General features: G+C 39.5%; 1 protein-coding gene across 15 annotated transcripts in view; it reads left to right on the top strand.

Annotated features, from left to right (window-relative positions):
• CHL1 (cell adhesion molecule L1 like) overlaps positions 1-20,080 on the top strand; it is a 126,336-nt gene that overhangs the window by 76,287 nt on the left and 29,969 nt on the right. For 14 of the 15 annotated variants that reach the window (XM_038185989.2, XM_038185986.2, XM_038185981.2 and 11 more), the window contains 7 exons: positions 5,588-5,710; positions 6,729-6,899; positions 8,494-8,541; positions 10,472-10,592; positions 12,916-13,100; positions 18,750-18,881; positions 19,322-19,459. In XM_038185989.2, coding sequence (XP_038041917.1) covers positions 5,588-5,710; positions 6,729-6,899; positions 8,494-8,541; positions 10,472-10,592; positions 12,916-13,100; positions 18,750-18,881; positions 19,322-19,459 — 918 coding nt within the window. The remainder of the gene's footprint in view (positions 1-5,587; positions 5,711-6,728; positions 6,900-8,493; positions 8,542-10,471; positions 10,593-12,915; positions 13,101-18,749; positions 18,882-19,321; positions 19,460-20,080) is intronic. The other variant, XM_038185990.2, reaches the window with a different exon arrangement.

Raw genomic sequence — 20,080 nt, 5'->3', positions numbered from 1 at the left:
TTAAGGCGCATTTACTTTTATTCATACTCTCTGCCATTAATTCTTTCATTTAACTGTGCAATGTAGATACTGCAAATTAAATCAGGATTCAGGGAGAACAGAAGACACCTTTCATTTTCTAAAGTGCTGGATAGTCTACAGCTCTGCTCAAGTGAAAGAGATCTGCTGGTGTACAGAACTGTTGTAAATTAAGCAATCAGACACAGAAGAGTTTGGGAAAAATTACCTCTATTCACCCAGAAGTTTTGAAGTGGAGACTGGTACATGTGAGATCACTACATGCATTCATGATAATGATGCAGAGGTTGCAGTGCCTTGCCAGCTGTATTCAAGTAAAATTTAAGCTACTTGGCAAGTCACTATGCCAATGAAGTGAAGAAAACCCAGCAAGTCAGATTAGGTTAGTTTTTTCATAAATTACTTTTCCACTGCACAGAAGTAGAATACCGAGTCTGTAAGGAAAGGAAGGTTGCTGCTGAAAAGGAGAACAAAAGACTGTTTACTCACAGTAGTCATTCCAAGAAAGCAATAGAAATGTCAGCAGAAATGATCACTAAATGTCACCAACATAATGAAAACACCACACCTCCCCTACATGATGACATTAGGGAGAGTGGAGAAAACGGGGTATCAAGATTGTCAAGATTTACAAAGTCCAGATTGTTACCAGATACATGCAGAATGAAAATGAATTTAAATGGTGAGAACACAGACTTCAGCTCCCCTCCTCCTGTATTTAGAGAATCTATGGCTTGAATTACTGAGTAGGCCCAATGCCAGAAAAAGGAGAAAAAGTAGGGTTTCAACTTTTTTAATTAACTGTAGTGTAAAAGACTGTTCATGGTAGACCGTTAAAATTTATGTTCAGGATTTCTAAAGACTTTGCTCTAAAAGACCAAAGATCTGAGGATGGAAACCTAGCCTGAACATAAAATTTTCCAGGGGCTACCTATGCTAAGGCAAGGGTGTCAGTTTCACACTCCAAAGGAAATCCAAGCCTATATTAATATAAGAAGTAATAATAATAATAATAATAAAAATAAAATGAAGTAATCAGAAGATATTGAGTTAATACTAGAATAAGAGATCTGAGTAACACACTTTGTGAAGGCATTCAGTATAGAATACTCATTTTATAGAACAGAAAACAAAAGAGAGAAATTTGCTGAGAATTTTCACATAGTGGGACTAAAACTTTCTACCTCCTAAACCAGTGCCCTGTACATCTGACAATTTTTCTGGCCAACTAAATCATCAGGATCACTGACTGTTGCTAGTGACCATCATTTTGGAAAGGGTGATAGAGAGAGATTTACACAGAATAACAGACTTCACTGATTCTGTCATAAAAACTTAATTGAGAGTGAGTGGACTGACATCCATGGTCTTCCTGATGGTCAGACTTTCATAAGTTTTTCAATGTAATGCAGCAGTTAAAAAAAAAAAAAATAAATCTGTAAATAAGCAGATTATAGACTGTACAAAGGTTGCAATGGAAATTACAGATATAACTACTGCCTGTACAACATGGACCAGACTAACAATTGATGTACTGAGATGCGTATTGGGAGCTGCCAGGCTGCATTCAGTATAACTCATGTAGCTGGTGATTGTAAGTGATGTTTATAATTCTTTGATATGTTTAACTGTTCACCACACAAGATATAAATATGTATAACAAATTGCTTAGCTATTAAGTGAAGTGTCAGAGGAGCTGGGAATTTCCAGGATGTAGACATTTCTTGACTACTTCTACTTTCCCTCACCATTATATCTTTTAGAGATTTAGCTGGGGAGAACTTCACATCTACAATGGATCAGACTAAACATCCATCTAGTACAGGACACATCTCCAACAATGTACACAGAGAAAGTCATAAAAACAGACCTCACATACAGTGATGTCTTCCTACAATGATTTCCCAAAATATATGCTAATTACTGACTTATCATAATGAGCCAACTCGTATTTTACATCAGATGCTGGTAGGAACAAGAAGGTCCCAAGGACTTCTACAGTTACTTGCAGAAGACCTTTCCCTTCAGTTCAACTTCTCAGTGCTTTTCCCAGAAACATATAGAATACCAGACTGAATGCACTCAATTCTCTAACTGGTGTAAATTCACATCCTCAATACATTTATAGTTGGGTGAAGTCAACTGTAGTTGTAGCAGTGTGACAGGAACTAAGCTATATGATGAAATGTGCTAATAGATACATGAGTAAATCTGCAGCAATCTTGCTGGTGCCAGTGTACCATGACTCAGGTTGCCATATTTCTATACAGCTAAACTCAAATTTAGATTTTATATTGCATTGTATTGTTCTCCCTCCTGTTTGCTTTTCATTGAGATACTGAATTTTCTGAACAGATAAGAAATAGGAGGGAGTGACCTGACCCAGTCTCCTTTCTGAAATTTCTTTCAGCCAAACTAATTCGTCAGTGGTATTTCAGCCTAATCTCAAGCATGGTTTGGTCATTAAACTTTGAGTCACCCCAGGGATTAACAGAGCCTGGTTCCTTACACAAATGATTCTGGAAACTGAAAATATTTCATTTCCATGGTTTATACACACTGTCAAAGCACTGTGATTATGTTTTCTGAATGCTGTACATCATTCAAGGTTGAGCCCTGGCAGAAAAAAGTACTTGGGCAGTGACGTCTTTCCCAAGAATTTTTGAGAACTTTATATAACACGGTGTGCTTTCAGAAGATTTTTCCATAACTGAAGTCAGGTGTTTTGTCTTCCCTGTGGCTGTTTCACACATGCCACTTGATTGCTTGTGTCGTGAGTGTCCTCCAACTGGTACTTCAGCAAGCATTTCTCAGAGTCATTAAATAACTTTGTTCTCCCCTGTGTTATGGATATGTGTGATGTAGCACTTGGAGCTATGCTGGATGCTGTGGCCTCTCTCATTATATCTGTGTGTTGGGAATTGCATGAAGGATTGACACGACACTTTTAGTGGTATCACTGCAAAGAGATCAATTGGTTGTAAATTTACAGTGTCCATGTGCTGCATTGATAACTCCATACAGTATTAAACATTTTCATAGTACTATTAATCTTGTATGGTACTTTCTAGCTTAATTTGGCTGTGATAGTTTCTGAGATTGGCCACAAATCAGTAGTGATTGATTCTGAAATGTCCACTAATTAAAACAGAGGAGCATGGTAAAAAAATATGTTGCCTGCATGTATGTACTGAAGACTAATGGGCAAGAGCTGAAGCCTAATGTGATGTTAGCTTCTTAGTCTTAATAAATCTCTTCATGCAGAATTCAGAAGCAATCATTTTTCTGGTCTTTGAGACCAATGGGGCACCAGCAAGTAAATATGTTTGTCAGGAGGTTTGACTCAGAAATTTGTTATGAAAATTGAATTTTCCTCTCTAGCAAAACTTTAAGAGTTCACAACAAACACTCCAAATTACACACTGAGGGGAAATTGAAGTTTTTCACTGTTTTTCACAACGAACAAAACGAAACAAAACAGCACGGAAAAAAACAGGAGCTCTGACCACCTCATGGTTCAAGTATCTATTAGAGACAAGACACTGAAATTCATGGTGCTGCTTCACCTAGTAGGGACCAAAGTGGACATTTGGGCCACACACTTAGATGAATACCTGCACTACCAGCTATTGATTCCAAGACAGTGATTTTTCACTGTCTTCTGGTGGGAATTACTATCTTCTTGAATAATTAATTAATTATTGGCAACAGAAACTGACTGAAAAGGCCAGTGGCTATGGCACGCAGTTGGGATATTGGAGACCCATGTTTTGTTGTTTTGCCAAATGAGGCAGAAAATGGGTTTGAATAAAAGTTTCCAATGCCCTATATAAGTAATCTCCTTATTGGTCTATTTGCTGGCCTCCTGCTGTTGTTGTATTAGTCCCTTAGAAATCCTTTATCCTTCACCTGATCCAGCTTTCTCTACCTTTGTTGAGAGTGGTGTTCTTTTAGGAAAAGTAAGCTAGCTTTAGATCAACAAATTGGCTTTTTCCTACTGGAAAATGTTCCCCCTCTCCTGTAGTCAGTAGATGCACTTTCCAAGGCTTGAGGATTATAGGTTATTGCACATATTGTTCCCTCCCTTATCTGAAATACCACCTACAGAATGTGTTATGCTCATTAGCTCCATTTTGTTTCTCCTAAGAATTCCTATTGTATTAATAATCCTTCCGGTGATAAAATCTATGCCCAATCTACATTCAGGCAATCAGCATTATAGGGATTGCTTCTTTTTGTGTTCACTAATCCTAAATGAATAAAGGATCCTCAGAGTCCTGGCCCTATGCTTCTCGCCCTCTTTCTTTGGTTTGACTTCTGCTGTGTGACACTGCAGCTATCATGCAGTGCTGCTGGACCACTGATGTTTTAAATTGTTTATTTGCTATCAGAGTTCCTTCTTATGACTCGAACGCCAGGATGGCAATATTTGCTGTGCCAAGTTGGCTCTGTACAGCCAGGATGCTTTCATTCCTTAGCTTTTAATTGCTGTTAATTTTACTGTTTAATGCGGTTGTCTGAACTGAAACTTTCACGAGTTTAAACTTGCCTGGAATGAAATCAGAAGACAGTGTCCGCCCAGAAACTGTCTTAGCTAAATTCATTTAAGGAGTGGTTGCTTTCTGCAGACTACTTTCTTTGCAGAAATGTCTGAGTTGCAGCCTTCCAAGTGCTTGGTTTGGGGTGGGTTTCAGCTCAGCTCAGTTTCCTCTCTGCTCGGATGCGCTCCAATTGCATTTTGGGCTGCTGAGACCATCCAGGTTGATCAGATTTACCAAACGCCATTCAGGCTTTGAATAGTCTGCTTACTCTAGGTGTTAATCAGGTCCTCAATCCATGAATTATTGAACCTATATTTAATAATAATATCTCCCTTGTGCACCCCTGTGTATTCCTTTGTGCAAAGCCCATACCTGTGCCTTGCTGAGAAAGGCTGCAGGTCTGCACAGCAGACAATTCACACCCGAGGGGGTGAGGAGGCAATATTGTCTTTACAGAAGCATTCATCTAATTCAGGAGAATTCATCTAATTCAGGAGAGGGATAAGAGACAGAAAGACTCCTGCCACAAGGCAGAATAGCTGCCTGGTGTCTGTCCTCAACTGCACTGACTTGCAGTGGCTTCTTGGGAACTACTGCTTAGCCAGGACTTTCCAAAAGACACTGTACTCCCAGATTGATCTCGTATCTCCAGGGATCCACCTGTGCCCTCTTCTCTATGCCCATGTCTGGCCCCCACTTCAGTTCTCTGTGGCCTTTACTTGTCCCTCTTAGTGCAAATAAATGAACTGTAGAAAGCATTTAAAAATAAATGCATTAAAATAAATCTTAAGCAAACCTCATGGGTATCACAGAAAAATGTTAAACTTCAGGAATGTATAAAGCTAGCAAAAAAATCTTGCTCTTAGTAGAATGCAATGTTAATCTGTATCACTTGTAAAAAATGGTAGTAACTAAAGGCAGAGAATGCAAAAGGTGATGTTAAGGTAAATATCTCATTAAGGACCATATTAAAGGGGAAATTTTCAAAAGGGTAACAATAAAAGAGGAACTTATTTGCTTTTGTACAGGTGTACCAAAATTCCCAAAGGAAAAAATTGAGCCCCTTGATGTAGAGCATGGTGATTCTGTGATCTTGCACTGTAACCCTCCAAAAGGCATCCCACCTCTGCATATCTATTGGATGAATATTGGTAAGTAATCAATTTGCACACAATGCATACAAGGAGACTCAAAACATTTGTCTTCCAGAGCAGTTTCATTACAGATTTATAACTGATGGGAGTGTAATTATGCAAATGCTTAGGAAAAAGATCTGGATATTGGAAAACAAAATTGAAAAATTGGGAATGGAGTTATATTTTTACATAACTCAAAGTTAAATTGTAGAGTACATTGGTGCAATATATTATTAAATATTAAATATCAGAAAGCTTAAACATCAGTAAACAAATTTAAATAAAGTAAATTTACCAGTAAGTAGGCCTACTACATTTATAGTAGAGAGTAAAATGTGTCAATATATTATTATGTCTATCATTACTATTTTCCTCTTTGCATAAACTAATGGTTAATTTATGTTAAGAAAAAAACCTTCTGTCCCAGGTATGCATAACTGTTTCTTTGTGGTTTTCTATCACATCTGCAGCATTTGTATTCTGTAGGAATTTCTGGCTCTTGAGCAGCAAAGTAGCACCATGACATGAAGGGTTTGTTTCTGACACTGACCAAGTACTTGCAGAGACAGGGTGCCAGATTAAACCTCTGATCTTATGAGGCAGCCTCGCTACTCCTGACATACATATTTAGCACAGGCCTGCATTTGGCTGGATCAACAATGAGACAGTACAGCATCCTCGGTCCATACTAATTCTGTCCTGCCCTCATCCATAGTTAAAGAAGAGCAAAGTGCTTGGGAGACTGGCCATAGGGGACATCTGCAAATGGTGACATCTGTACCAGCATTGCAGCAGGCCTTTGTATCAGGGACAGGTGCTGGTCATTTCCTTTGACTTGAGCAGGAGCCATGCCCTCAGCATTGTATATAGGATACTGGTAAATAACCCATGGGTTGGGCTGGGCTTTATACCTCTTTCACGTCAAAGTTAAATTCTGTATCTGGAAGCAAACATATGACAGGAGAGCATTAGTAGTCATATTGGTGAAGCAGCTCAGTATCATTACCATATCTTAATTATTTTTTCTTGCTAGATTTGCAGCACATTCCGCAAGATGAAAGGGTCTCCATGAGCCTTAAGGGAGATCTCTACTTCGCAAACGTGGAAGAAAATGACAGTCGAAGTGATTATTGTTGCTTTGCAGCGTTTCCAAGACTGAGGACGATTGTACAGAAAATGCCAATGACACTGAAGGTTTCCCGTTGTAAGTCTGTGGCTGGGTTATTTCTTGCTTTCTGTTTTTCTTTTTTAGCTCCCCAGGCAACAGTGAATGCAGATGTGTGCCCTGTGCCTCTGATGCGATTCCCTCTGAAGAAAAAGCATGCTACCATGCTTATTCCTGCATTATTAACCTTATTCTAGCACTAAATTCAAGGGCTAAAAGCTTTTTGTATATGTTGGGGCCCCAAAGCAGCCTTTTCTCCCTGCTGCTTTCCCTACAGTAAAAAATGATGGTGCATGAGGGAAATCTGCTTCTCTGGTGGTCCAGTGGGTCCCTGATGGGACTTTAGTGGGGTCTCTAGGACTTTGTGGCCTCTCTGTCCCTAGATCCAGGCCTGCTTGCTCTGGGTGCAGCAGTGAGGTCGGGAAGAACAGCGCCCAGGGACCAGGCTGCAGGCTCAGCCCTGGAGACCTCTGTGCCTTTGCTTTCACCACGTGTCACAAAAAAATAGAAGTCACAACTGTCCCTCTCCTTTTCCTCAAGGAAAAACAAGATGCTAGTCAGCAGCAAGCCTTGTAAATCCATTTTTGGGACCTCAGAAGCAGCAGCAACTTCTGTGATGGCCCAAGGCAGCAGGACAAGCTGCTTTTGGGGCACTCTCAGCTGCATTAAATCAGCAAGGCCCTGCAGGAGCTGATGGAGCTAAGGCAGCTTACACCAGCTGGAGAGAGCCACCTCTTTTCTCTTCAATCTCTTTTGGATGTAATAAATTCTGGTGAGGCTTGTAGCATGAGCTGAGACTGCCTGTGCCCTTGATACCAGTCTTCTGGTTCACTAATGCTTCTGACCTTTTGGGCTTATGTAGCCCAGAAAGCAAAGGAGATTTTTCTTTGTGAATGAAAGCCTGTTTTTTAATGTATGATTTTGAGAGTTTCTTGTTGGGATAAAAAGATAAAGCATTAATAATGGGTTTGTATGTCTTAATACTTGCTTAAACCATATCTTGGGATAATAACTGTGAGGCAAATAGCAAAATGACACGTTGCCCTTCATAGCTTTTACAGTCCCACACCCATGCATATGCAGATTAGAGAAAAATGGGGCAGGGTTTGATACAGAGACCTCTGAAGGAAAGACTGCAGTGACTGCGTGTTGCCATCGAATTCCTGAGACCGGGTGCAAGCGTAGAAGTGAGGTGTGCAATTGCAAAGTTTTGTAAACTTAGCTGGGGACTGCCCCCTCTGCTCCAGGCCAAGTTCCTGTTGAGGAACTATATTAAAAAAATACACAGAAAATAAGAAAAAATAAACTGGAAAAAATAATAAAATTTCTTTTTGGTAGATAGTTCGAGCTTAGTGATTTATTTATTTTTTTTATTACACCTGATAGGTAGGATGATTATATCACCCTTGAAGTGTTTTGCAGAATATTGCATATATTTAAAGGCTTTCTTTGTTTTCAGGAATTCATTGTTCATCTGTTGATTTACATTGTATTTTTTTGTTTGTTTGTTTTTCTTTTTATGGCAGATATTTATTGGGGGGGACATTGTTTTGTTTTAGTTGCTTTATTGCTTCTTTTCATTCTATATCAACTATGCATGTTTGTATTTGGTTGTCACTTTTATTTATTTCAGTTAAGCATGCTAATGACTCAGGCTCACCTAATGCTGCGGTTACTAAGGGTGAGTTGAATGCATCTGTTACTTAGCCTTTAAGCTGAGAAGCTACCAGCTGAAATGAAATGTGAGGTGCTGCTCAGGGGAAAAAAAAAATCACAGAAGACTTTTTATTGCAACGGGATGGATTTAAGTGGTCCGTGGAGTACAATTTGCTCATCTTGTACTTTTTGACAGAAAATTGAAGGATTTTTAACAAAGAGGTCTTCTTACTCAAGAAAGAACATTTGCATCTCATAATGTAATATAAGGAAGGAGACTGGCATCCTGGGTTTCTTGTGTTATCATTTCAGAACAGGAGCTGGATTCTCTGAATCTTCCTCTGGTGGTGAGGAAGACGCTGGCATTAGGCTGCTGTCGTCTGAACCATGAATTCATGTCTAACAGGTCACCCTGGGGCTGCATTACTCCAGGGCGAGCTTAAGGCTTGGATTTGCAGAGCTTTAGCTGCTCTGTGTTAATTGTGCACGTCTGTAGCTGTATGCAGGGTGAGTGTGAGATGGTTTGCCTCTGTACTGTGCTGTTTGATATGCACCACAGGTAAGCACTCCAAGAAAGCAGTTCTCATCCTGGGGATTCATGTCTCCCCTTGTTCTGTGTCCGCTTCTTTGTGGAGCCATATCCTGAAAATGCTGAAGTTTATGCAGACAATGTGGATAAGTCAGAAGGCAGATAGTGGTTATTCTTGCAGTTCTCCGCCCCATTAACTTCATTTTAAAATACTTAAGAATGAGAGTCTGTTTTTTCATATTTAACTTTTGATGCTGATTTATTTTAGTTAAATTCCTCCTGAGAGTGTCTGTTAATTTTAAGATGCCACGTTTGAAACTCTCAAAAGACCTTGTTCTGTTGGACAAGTGCTGGAGTTTTTGAAAAGAGGGTCCTTCCTAACCGTTTGGGGATAGATAGCTCAAAGCACTGATAAATCCTCAAGACTTTGCCCATGGAGGCTGCTGCCATTTGTGAGCAGAACAGGCAGGGCTTGTGTGGAGAGCCTGACACTCCAAAAAATGGTTATGCCTCAGAGAAATGCCTGAACTCTTGTGTCTGGGAGGGGGACTGCCTGCCTGCCTTTGGAAGCAGGTGGCGAGGGGCAGATGGAAAGCAGGTGAGCATGCCCAGGGGCACCAAAGTGTTCTGCTGCAGCTTGGAGCACTTGTTTCATTGGTTTGTAGAAACAAAAAGCAAGGGGGTGAAAAAAAGACAAGATTTTCCAGAAAGATATACATGTATGTAGCATTTCACCAAATCATCTGGAACTATTTGTGTAGAAGTACTACCATTTGGGGACATTCATTACCATGTTAATTGTTATTATAGTGATAACTGGATAGCCGTTTAACTCTATGCATATTTTGTCGTGAAACCATTGTTTGGGCGGCTGGAACAAATGGTCCGTTGAAATCAAATGCAGGTCAATCTTGTTTTATTATTTAAACAGTCTTCGATACAAATTGTATCTCCATTACCATAGATTTAATAATTATAACAAGATGGACAATTTTGTAGGATATTAAATTCGGAAAGATGTGTTTCCATCTGAGATTTAAAAGATGATGGAGTCAATGCAGAGCAAAGGTGCTAAGAAAGACAGTGCACACCAGGTCAGTGATTGAAATGGCCAGTGTATCAAAAATTGGCCAAGATTTATGATAGAAAGGGGCCGATGTTTGGAATTCAGGACCTGAAACCTTAGAAAATGAAGCTTCCTTAGTACCTCTGCCTGCTGTTATTCCTGTATCTATTTTCTGACTGTAAGAAGGAGAAATGGGAGAGTCCTGGATTGGTCTTAAATCATATAAATCAAAAAGAAAATTTACAAATTGATGTCAGAAGCCTTCTGACAGGAGTAATATTTGTAGCAGTATTGAAGGATAAGCAAAGGCTCTAAGATTTCATATCTAACTTATTTTATTTCATTTTTATTTTATTTTAGCAAATTTTATCAAGGAAAGAAAACCCAAACTGCTGATCCCTCCTGAATCTGCTGGAAGTAGCTCATCAGTCACTGTTATCAAGGGAGGTGTCCTGCTACTCGAGTGTATTGCTGAAGGGCTGTGAGTAATACACAATAATGCACAGACTTATTCACCTTTAGAAACATAACTGAGGAATGAAAAAGCTAAGTTAAAAATTATTCTCCTAAAAATGTATGTACATACCTGTTCAGTTTTAAATTGAACATTTATGTAAAGTTTTTCAAGAGCATGCATGCTCCTTGTAAAGCAGCACAGAGTTTTGACAGCTCTAGTTGTGACTATGTCTGTCCTAAGCATGGCAGAATATTTCAGTGAGGATATGCTCACTGTAATAATACAGGGAAGGGTTCAAGCAGATGGTATGTGCTGGAAAATGAGATCAGAATAAATTTGTTCCTCATTGTAAGTAACAGGACAATATAAGGTAAGTAAAGAAAGCAAAAGGCTAAATACATGATTTAAGTGCAGTCCTCACAATGAAGCTGTGAATACCTCTCTGGACCTTGTTCCTGCTGCAGTAGCTCAGAGCAGAAATACGCCCCACTATGCCCTCAGTCCAGTTTTCCAATTTTACTATCTGCTTGTAGATGCAATAGTCCGCCCTTGAAGAGTTGCCACCAGAGAAATGGATAAAGCGAAAATCTCTGCAACCACTAAACCCACAATGAAAGCACAGTTGCTTCTGGTTTATTTGTGATAGAGCTTTTTGTTAAATGGAGTCTTAAATTATTGTGCTCTCATGCTGTATTGTGGAGCTGCAGGTCTGTGAACACAGACTGTGGTTAGCAGAGAGATAACTCATATTAAAGGCTGTGCAATTATCCCCTCTATAAAATTCCAAAATCAGGATATTTATCTGCCTGAACAAACATGTTTAGGACATTTTGTTTTTCCATGTGGACTTGAAAGGGCATCGCTCATTTGGGCTGGCAAGATTATGCCTCTGCAGTTGGTTGCCATCTTTTGAGAGAAGGTGAATTACTTGTCTCTACTGGATCTGCTCCAAGTATCTGCAGTGAGTTTTAGTTCCCTGTTGCAGCATTTCCTTGTTTAATTCACTGCCCATCAAGCTAATTCACAGGCCCATGAACCTCCACAAATCCATGGGTATGAGTTTACAGTGTTGTCAAGGTACTGAATAGACAAATCACCATGGAAATATACAAATATGAATTTTCATGTGCAAGAACTAATACCGTATACAAGAAGAGAAAGGAATAATAATAATAATAAAAAAGCTGTTTATAATCAAACCAAAATATATTAATTTCATTCATTTTTTTTCCTGTTTTTTTTTTTTTTTTTTTTTTTTAATTTTCAAACAAAAAGCATTTTTTTTTAAAGTAGTCACTTTTAAAAGAAGACAAAGTACTTCTTTGAGAGCTTCTCTTCTCAGGAGGAACTTTATTTCTCAGATTCTTTCATTGAATTATTATTTTTCCATGGAAACCCTTTGAAACCACAGCATTTAGAAAAAATAAAATATTTGTTAAATTTCCCCCTTCCAGCAGAAAAATGATCAGCTTTGCCTATATCTCTGCCAATCCATCCAACCAAATGTCCACAAATCACGGAAGCGGATAGACTGAGCCAGATTTCAAGTAACTAATATCAGGGGCAGCCAACTGCAAAATAAGGAAAAAAGTATATTTCCAATCTGTTGTTTCTGAAGACTTATATTCTGACTAACACCGGTGTCAGGTGGGCATTGCCTCAGTACAACACCGAGGCAACACGGTGCCTGACTTTGGTACAAGAGCAGGAAAAGTACCCTTGCAGGAAATAGTTTGTACAGTTTGAGCTTATTGCTCTTGGAAAACCATAATTTCTTAGTACCTAGGGCTTTGAGTGGCTTGTGCCTGGGCATTCTGCCACAATGACAGATGGACACAAGAGTAAGCAGATATGACACAGTGTATGGTGTCGGGGTCGTGAATCCCAGCTGGGACTGTGCATGCAGCAGTCTGTCCTGAATTTCTGTGTCATTGCCACTTGCTTTCTAAACATGTAAGGAGCATTTTCAGCCATCTCCAATGGCTGGACATCTTCCTAACCCAGCAGGGCACTGAGTGAAGTCACTGTAATGAAGTCTTTACCTCCTTGTCTGTCCTCAAGTGCCCTTTTGGAGTCGGACGAAATACACCCCATTCCCTCCGACACAGTTCATGCCAATGTGTTTACAAGGAATGCAGTCTTGTGCCATAGCCTGGGTTTGGCTGTGAAGGACTTATTCATAGGGGTCCTTCAAATCAAGGAACAGTATAGACTAACAATAGTCTATAGCCTGCAATATAGCTTGTATTAACTAAAGAGGCTCTGCTAAAATGAAACCTGTAACGTAAATAACAGCATCCTGGTATGCAACTCAAAATCTTTTTTTTTTTCTTTTCTTTGCTACTAGCCCAACTCCTCATCTAAGCTGGGTCAAAGTTACTGGAAATTTGCCCAAGGACAAATCAGTAAAAGAAAATTTTGGGAAGATCCTGAAGATAGAACAAGTGTCTGCAGCCGATGAAGGAACTTACCAGTGCACGGCGAGCAACCCCATGGGCAGAACAAAACACGAATTCCATGTTCATGTGGAAGGTATGGAGTAAATTTTACTAAACTTTTTATTTTGAACACTGAAAGGTAGTCAGTGGGAAGTAAATAAGAACTTTTGCTAATATCACTTCAGATGATCCAAAAACTCAACCGGCTGAATCAATTTATGCTAGTAGGACCAGCCTTGTAGTGTTGGGAAGCTGGCAGAAAAGAGCATTGTTTTTCTTGTTTTGTTTTGTTTTTGAATAGAATTAATGTTTTTTTGTTATTTTTTTCCTGAACCATGAAGGCTTTACAAACCACTGAGCAGAAGTACAAATGTGTGAGTGAATTATAGATCCAATACATTAAGATGTGAGTTATTCAAGCAGAGATATTGACAAAATGTCTTGTATTAATCTGAAACTCAGACCAGAAGATGTAATTATTCTACTTGCTCTTTAAAAAAATATGAAAATGGCCATACCAGGCCAGATCAGAGGTCTGTTTATGTCAGTTTTCTATCTTTGATTTTCATCAAAATTAAATGCCTATAGTACCACTCCTCTCTTGCCCTCCTCTGCGTGTTCTGCTATCAGCTTTGTATTGGAACAACTTAAGCTAAGAGTGTTTTTTTTTTTTTTTTTTAATTTATTTATTTTTTTTATTTTATTTGTTGCCAGTGGAAGTAAGGAGAATAATGAAATCAGCCAAGGTACCTTCATAACAAGTGTCTTGCAAATAGTGCAGGTAGAGGCACTTGGTGCCTATTCTCCCTCCTTCCACCTGATGTTCCCTTACTCCCCAGACATTTCATACAATGCAGGTGTGGATGCTGCTCTCCTTCACTTCCTTTCGTAGGAGCAAAGAAAAGCTTGAGTGAGATTTAACAGGGACAAGTGATCCCTGCAGAAGTATTACTGCCACCATGACTCTTTCAGTAATGCCCCCCATAAATAGCTGCAAACAAGTATTCTGAAGCACAGCTGAAAAATGTGGTGAAAGCATTTTCTCTTTGCTGATGAAAAAAATTCTTCAGCCTCTGTTCTGCAGAGGAAAAAAAAACCAACCAAACAAACAAAAAAAAACAATATTAAACTGCCAGGGTCTGTCAACCGCTTCATTTTAATCTGTGCTTTTTCTCACTCTTTAGTCACAAGAAGTCATGGCGGGAGGACACGTGCTTTCAGCTACCTGCTTTTTATTTACTCATTAGCTGTGGAAGAGCCTTTTCTCTCCCTTTGTGAAGAATTCTCCCCTTTCACTTGACACAGCCTGGTGTGTCATAGTCTTCTTTCCCTTCCTGGAAGTGAGGCAGAGGGGGATACCAGGGCATGGCAAGTTTTCAGCTGCAATGGAGGGGAAGTGCTGACTCCTAGAAATCATTCCAGATGGTTTGGAGCATCTCTGCTCTAGCTGAATATTTTAACAATCTGGCTATGATTTTCTCGCCTGTAAAAATTGAATTCTTCAAAGAAATTGCAGGAGCTGCAAATACCAAAATACCAGGGAAATAACATTAATTAAGCAGTTCAGATTATTGACCCCTCTTCTCCCCCTGTCTCTAGAGGGAAGAAGGCTTCTGGGCAAATTGTTATTCCTACTCATTAACAAACAATTATTTTAAAAAAGAAAGAAGTAAAGAAAATGACTCTAACAATTGCAATATAAAGAATGTTTATGCAATTCCTATTAAATTAATTTTCCATTTGTGTAACTAATGTTGGATGCTGTCAGTAACAGGAATTTGTCCTACTAAGTCATCACATGCATGTTATCTTGGTAAAACTGAGCAAAAAATCCCATCTTTTTCTATAATTTTGAACCACAAAATGTCATTAACATTCAGTAGAGATGGGTATGTTCATCATTCTTGTAGTGACTCTTACGTGCACACTCAAGGGCAGGTATTGAGCTGGTGGAAGTGAGCATTAATTTCAGTTGGTTTCAGGGAAGTTATGCTGACATATGACATCTTTATGCCTGATAGGCACTTCTCAAAAGATGTGTGCAGGGAGAAGAAAATTTAAATATGAAAGGAAAAAAAATCTCAGTCTTTAACCACGAACTATTCTCCATTTAGTGTTGGAGTAGAAATGAGGACTTGGTTATTGTTCCTGCACTATTTCACTTTTTCCTGTTCTTCTTTCTGGTATTTGAGGATCTCAAAGCAACACCCCAGCCTTCTAAATAACAGCCTGAAATTATGATATTTTCATGCAGCCCACTTACTAATCCTACAGTACTCTGAAGGCAAAGATTCAGGCAATTATTACCCAGTATCTGAAAATATTCAGCCAGCAAATTGCTTGACTGCTTGAACATTTTAATCTCTCTCTGCGAGGAAAGATGTAGCCTGGAACACTGGAAGAGGCACAAAAAGGCTATTATTGTTATTAGAGGGAGAGAATAAACTATTAAAAAAAAAAAAAGGCAAAACAAGCTCTCAAATTGTCTAGATCTAAAATGTTTGTTTATTTGGTTATTGTGTATAATCCCCTAAGCCTAATAGAAAATGTATACACAACCTCAACATCTTGTCACTATCATAGTGCCTGTTCTAATGGTACCTTGATCTTAACTGAGGCTTCTGGGCTGTGTTTAATAGAAATAATTGCAATATAATGATTAATTATAGTAATGATGGAATACCTAAGGGTCTTTGCAACTACTTTCATTACTGAGTTAGAGGAAAATAAATAAAACTAGTGTGATGTATATACATGCCCAGTCATTTTAATGAGACTCAAGCTGTAGTTCTCAGCCTTTCACTGGGAAAGGTGATAGCTGTATCTGAATCTGCAGATGATAACCCCAAAGTGGGATGGATTGTCAGCCCATGGGAAGATATGAGAGAATTTGAAATGATCTTGACAAATTTGGAAAATGGTCTGGAATGAAAAGGATGGGCTTCAGTAAGCACAAGTGCAAATCCTCATCAGGCAGCATTAATTGGCTTCATAAACAGGATGGAAAATGTCTGGTTAGACTGGTCTGGAGGATGTATTGGATAACAAGCTGATCTCTGCTCAGAAATACTGTCCTTGCAGAAAAAGAAAAATCGTCCTGGAAAGGTTAAAGAAAAGCATTGTTTGTGAAAAAAACTACTGAGAACTGATAAGGCCTCATGTAACATCCAGTTTCACATCGAGGATGGAATTTACTCAAGACAATACAGAAAAGCCAGTAAGGGTAGTCAAGATTTCAAAAATGTGGCCTTTGAGAATAAATGGATAGATATGTTTAATTTAGGAAAGAATGAATCTGGGGTTCATATAACAGCCTTCAAATGCACAAAAGTTTCTTCACAGTAACACAATATTCTCTTTCTCCCCTGGGCATAATACTATAGATCTAAACTACAATGAAGTGAATTTGGTTAACGTTAAGTCTGTTCTAGTTATGGGGAAAAGGATAGTACTACTGTAGACAGCACAGGAGGCTGTATAGGTTTGTATCCATCAGGAATGCTCTAGGTGTAGGTGATCTTGTGTTGTTGCAGAAGTATGGACTAGATGACTATTTTAGATCCCTTTTGTTTTCAGACCTCTCATTATGTTCCTGTAATGACATAAATCTCTTGATTGGGCTGACCACATCTATAACTCTTACCTAGAAGAATGCATTATGCAGTGAAAGTAAGCTATACCACTTTGCTTGTGCAGATTAATGGCAGATTTGTCTGTCCAACCACAGGTTTTTGTGGTTGCTAGACTGTATGTGTATATTTTTTTTATTCTTACATTTTATATACTTATAAGTACTATAGCATATCTGCCAAAAAGAAGAGAGGTTCTTCAGTCTTTCTGTGAAATTACATTTCATACTTGACAAAATCTCATTGACTGAAGCTTCACAGCTGCATCACTTCCTTGGGGCAACCACAGCAATTCCCATACTGAAAAAGGAAGGCAGCAGTGTAATATATCTGCAGCTCACTTTCAAAAATATATGCACAAATTAAAATAGGAAGGGCTCTATAGTGTAGCTTGTATCCAGGTTTTGCTTAGTGTCTTACCTCCTCCAAAACATCCTGTCTCAAATATGGTGCTTGTGGCAGACGTAGTTGGGGGAAAAAATTCATTAGGATTGCTATAAACCTTTTCACCTCCATGCCTTTGACCTGTCTTTCTTTGATGTATGCATAATGTATGAGAGAAAAAGAAAGAGATCTGCAAACCCAAAATGTTCTGCTGCATGCAGGTTTTTCCTGGAGTCAAATAAAAGGAAGCATAGCAAGTATGATCATGTTACATGCTGCACTACAGGAGGGCAAACAGCTCTGCAGCGAGGCAGGCAGGAGAAGGAATCTGTTCTGTGAATGAAATGCTATGTTATAATGTTATAATTTTTGATAAGCTTTGGTGTCTTACATTTAGTTCATTCTTTAGCTGTTGCTAGTCAATGCCTCTACGTGGGTTCTCTACTGTGGAAATAGTGGAGTTTGTGTAGAAGCTCTTGTTTATCACACATCAGAGGTATTTTTTAATATATCTGTGTGAGCTATGACGTTTTGTTTTAATATATCACACAGATAACATCTGGAGATGTATTACCAAGCAACAGCTCTGTTAATCTTCAAAGCGTATTATGAGCATTAACTAATGAATCCTCATGTATCCCATACATTAGCTCATCTTTTTCAAATAGGGAAGGAGGGGTCCAGTGATCTGCTTAGGGCAGGCAAAAGAGGTAGTGACAGGTCTGGAACTAAAATGTGGAAGTTTGTTGTTTCTCAGGGAGAGGTAATGACAAATACAATTTATTTATTTATTAAGGACGCCCTCTGAAATGTATGCAGGCTCAGGGATCTGCATTTGGTCTGTAGATATCAGAAAGCTGTCACGAGATTAATGATTTATTTTTCCTCTCTGTTCCTTCCCTCCCTTACAGTTGTTGTGTTTTTTTGTTTGTTTGTTTTTCCAATGAGTTCTGGGTAGCTGATGCTCAGGGGCTGCTCTGGTTTAGCTGCCAGTGCTGGGGAAAGAAAATGCAGCAGGAAAACGCTGCTCCTCTACCACCACCCTGTGGGGGACTTTTCAGGACTGGTCCTCAATCAGTGGTCAGAAAATGTCTCATCGTATCTAAATATGTTATGGATCAGCATCGGAGATGAATATAGGGTGGAAAACCGGGATATTGAAAAGCACAATGTGTTTCCTCAGCACCCACAGATGAGCAGATGGAGGTGCTCAGCATCGTCTCTGCATCATCATGCTCTGCCCTCCGGCTGCTCCTGGGCAAGCCGATGCAAGCCATTTGCTCATGTCTGCTGAGTATTCGAGCTGAATGGTTATTTGCATCTTGTTTGAGTAGCTGAAATAGTCTCACGTCATTTCAGAGACCACAGCCTTATGTTTGAGGGTCCTTGTGAAAATGCTGACACCATTAAGTTTACCTCCCTCCCCAGCCTCTCACCTCTCATCTTCTCTGCATTTGTTTTCCACTTCGGTAAACACTGCCCATATCCTGCACTCTTCCCTCTGACATTTGCATTTTACAAAGCCTGAAGGACAGAAACTGATGTATACTAATGGTAATTTTACCTTTTGTAGCATTGGTTTGCATGAAGTACGCTCCGGCTGCACAAAAGGCTGCTAGGAGCTGGTGGCAACTGCTGGTAGCGTTTGCCATCTCCTGGAGAACCACGGTAATAGCAGTCAGACTTGTCCTGCTGTGTCACCTGCTACCTGCCATGTCCCCTCTCTACAGAGCCTCCTCGGTGGATTAAGGAGCCAGAAGGTGGTGTTTACAGCGTAGGAACAAACCTTGTGCTGCTGTGCGAGGCGATTGGCAACCCAGAGCCAACCATTCAATGGAAACTTAACGGGATGCCCATTGACAGTAAGTACAAGGTCCTACAGCCTTCTTTAGGAGGTTGCTGGATAGGACGTGTCTGTGTTGTGCCCCTGGAATGCACAAAAAGCCTAATGCACTAGATAATGTCTTGTGTGACATCTGTTTAAGCATATTTTCATATTTTATTTAATTAATAAGGCTTCTATTTAAACATGAACTTGAAGGGAGGTGAAAGAGGTGCAGGTGTGGAGTGGCTGTGAGTACGTAACCCTGTATTGCTCCCATCTGTTTGGGATATGGGGTGGTACTTGTGCTTTTGAGGTCTCTTGGTCTTACTGCTTCAGAATTAGCACAAAAGACTTGCTGGAGTCTGGGGAGCACAGGCCTTGCTTCCTGGTGTGTTGGTGTTATCACTACTGTTTTGAAACTTATATATGGTTTGGTTTGGTTTGAACTGAAAATTGACAAAGTCTGGCTCTTTCCAGGTAGGACCTTCAGAGGGAGAATCTCTGCCAGAGAGATCAGCCTTACCAACCTTCAGCTTCAGGACAGTGCCGTGTACCAGTGCGAGGCCAGCAACAAGCATGGTACCATCCTTGCTAGCGCCAACGTGAATGTCCTCAGTGAGTAGTCTCCCAACTCTTCAAGTTTATCAAGAAAAATGTAACTAAAGCTTCCCATTTTTATACCTCTTAAATCTTCAGAATAGTTGTGGGATTATTAACCAGGTCTCTGTTCTGTTGCATTGGCCCTGGATTTTAAGAAATACGTTGTCCAAACTAGTGCAACAAGCCTTATCATGGGCAACATTATACACTTAGCTTGAATGGTCATGAGCTTTTATATATTTCTTATTTTAACAATATAGCTGTTTGGGGCTCAAAATCTTTGGAATTCAAATGTGTTAAGACCACTGGGGACTAGATTGTGGCCACAACTGTGTTTTTAAATTATTAAGTGTACTGTTTATTGTTAATCTTTAATTTCAGTTGTGATACTGAGCCTCTTCTTTGAAGACAGATTGTCATGGGAATTTATTTAATAAGAGAAGTCTCTAGAGGAAGCAAAACTAGTCTGTTTTTTGTCTTGGAGTTGAGCTTTCATGGTCTGACATGTCCAGCAGTCAACCACTGTTATCTTTGTCATTGAGGCTTATGGGAACTCAGTTGCTCAGTGCAGGAGCAAAAAGGCAGTGAAATTCCTGCTAAGTGGCCAAGCCTTTGACCTTTGTATGGTGTGAAAAG

The sequence above is a fragment of the Anas platyrhynchos genome, chromosome 13 (genome assembly GCF_047663525.1).
Source record: "Anas platyrhynchos isolate ZD024472 breed Pekin duck chromosome 13, IASCAAS_PekinDuck_T2T, whole genome shotgun sequence".
NCBI lineage: Eukaryota > Metazoa > Chordata > Aves > Anseriformes > Anatidae > Anas > Anas platyrhynchos.
Note: the sequence above shows the minus strand (reverse complement) of the source record. Positions and strands in the feature narration are given on the sequence as shown.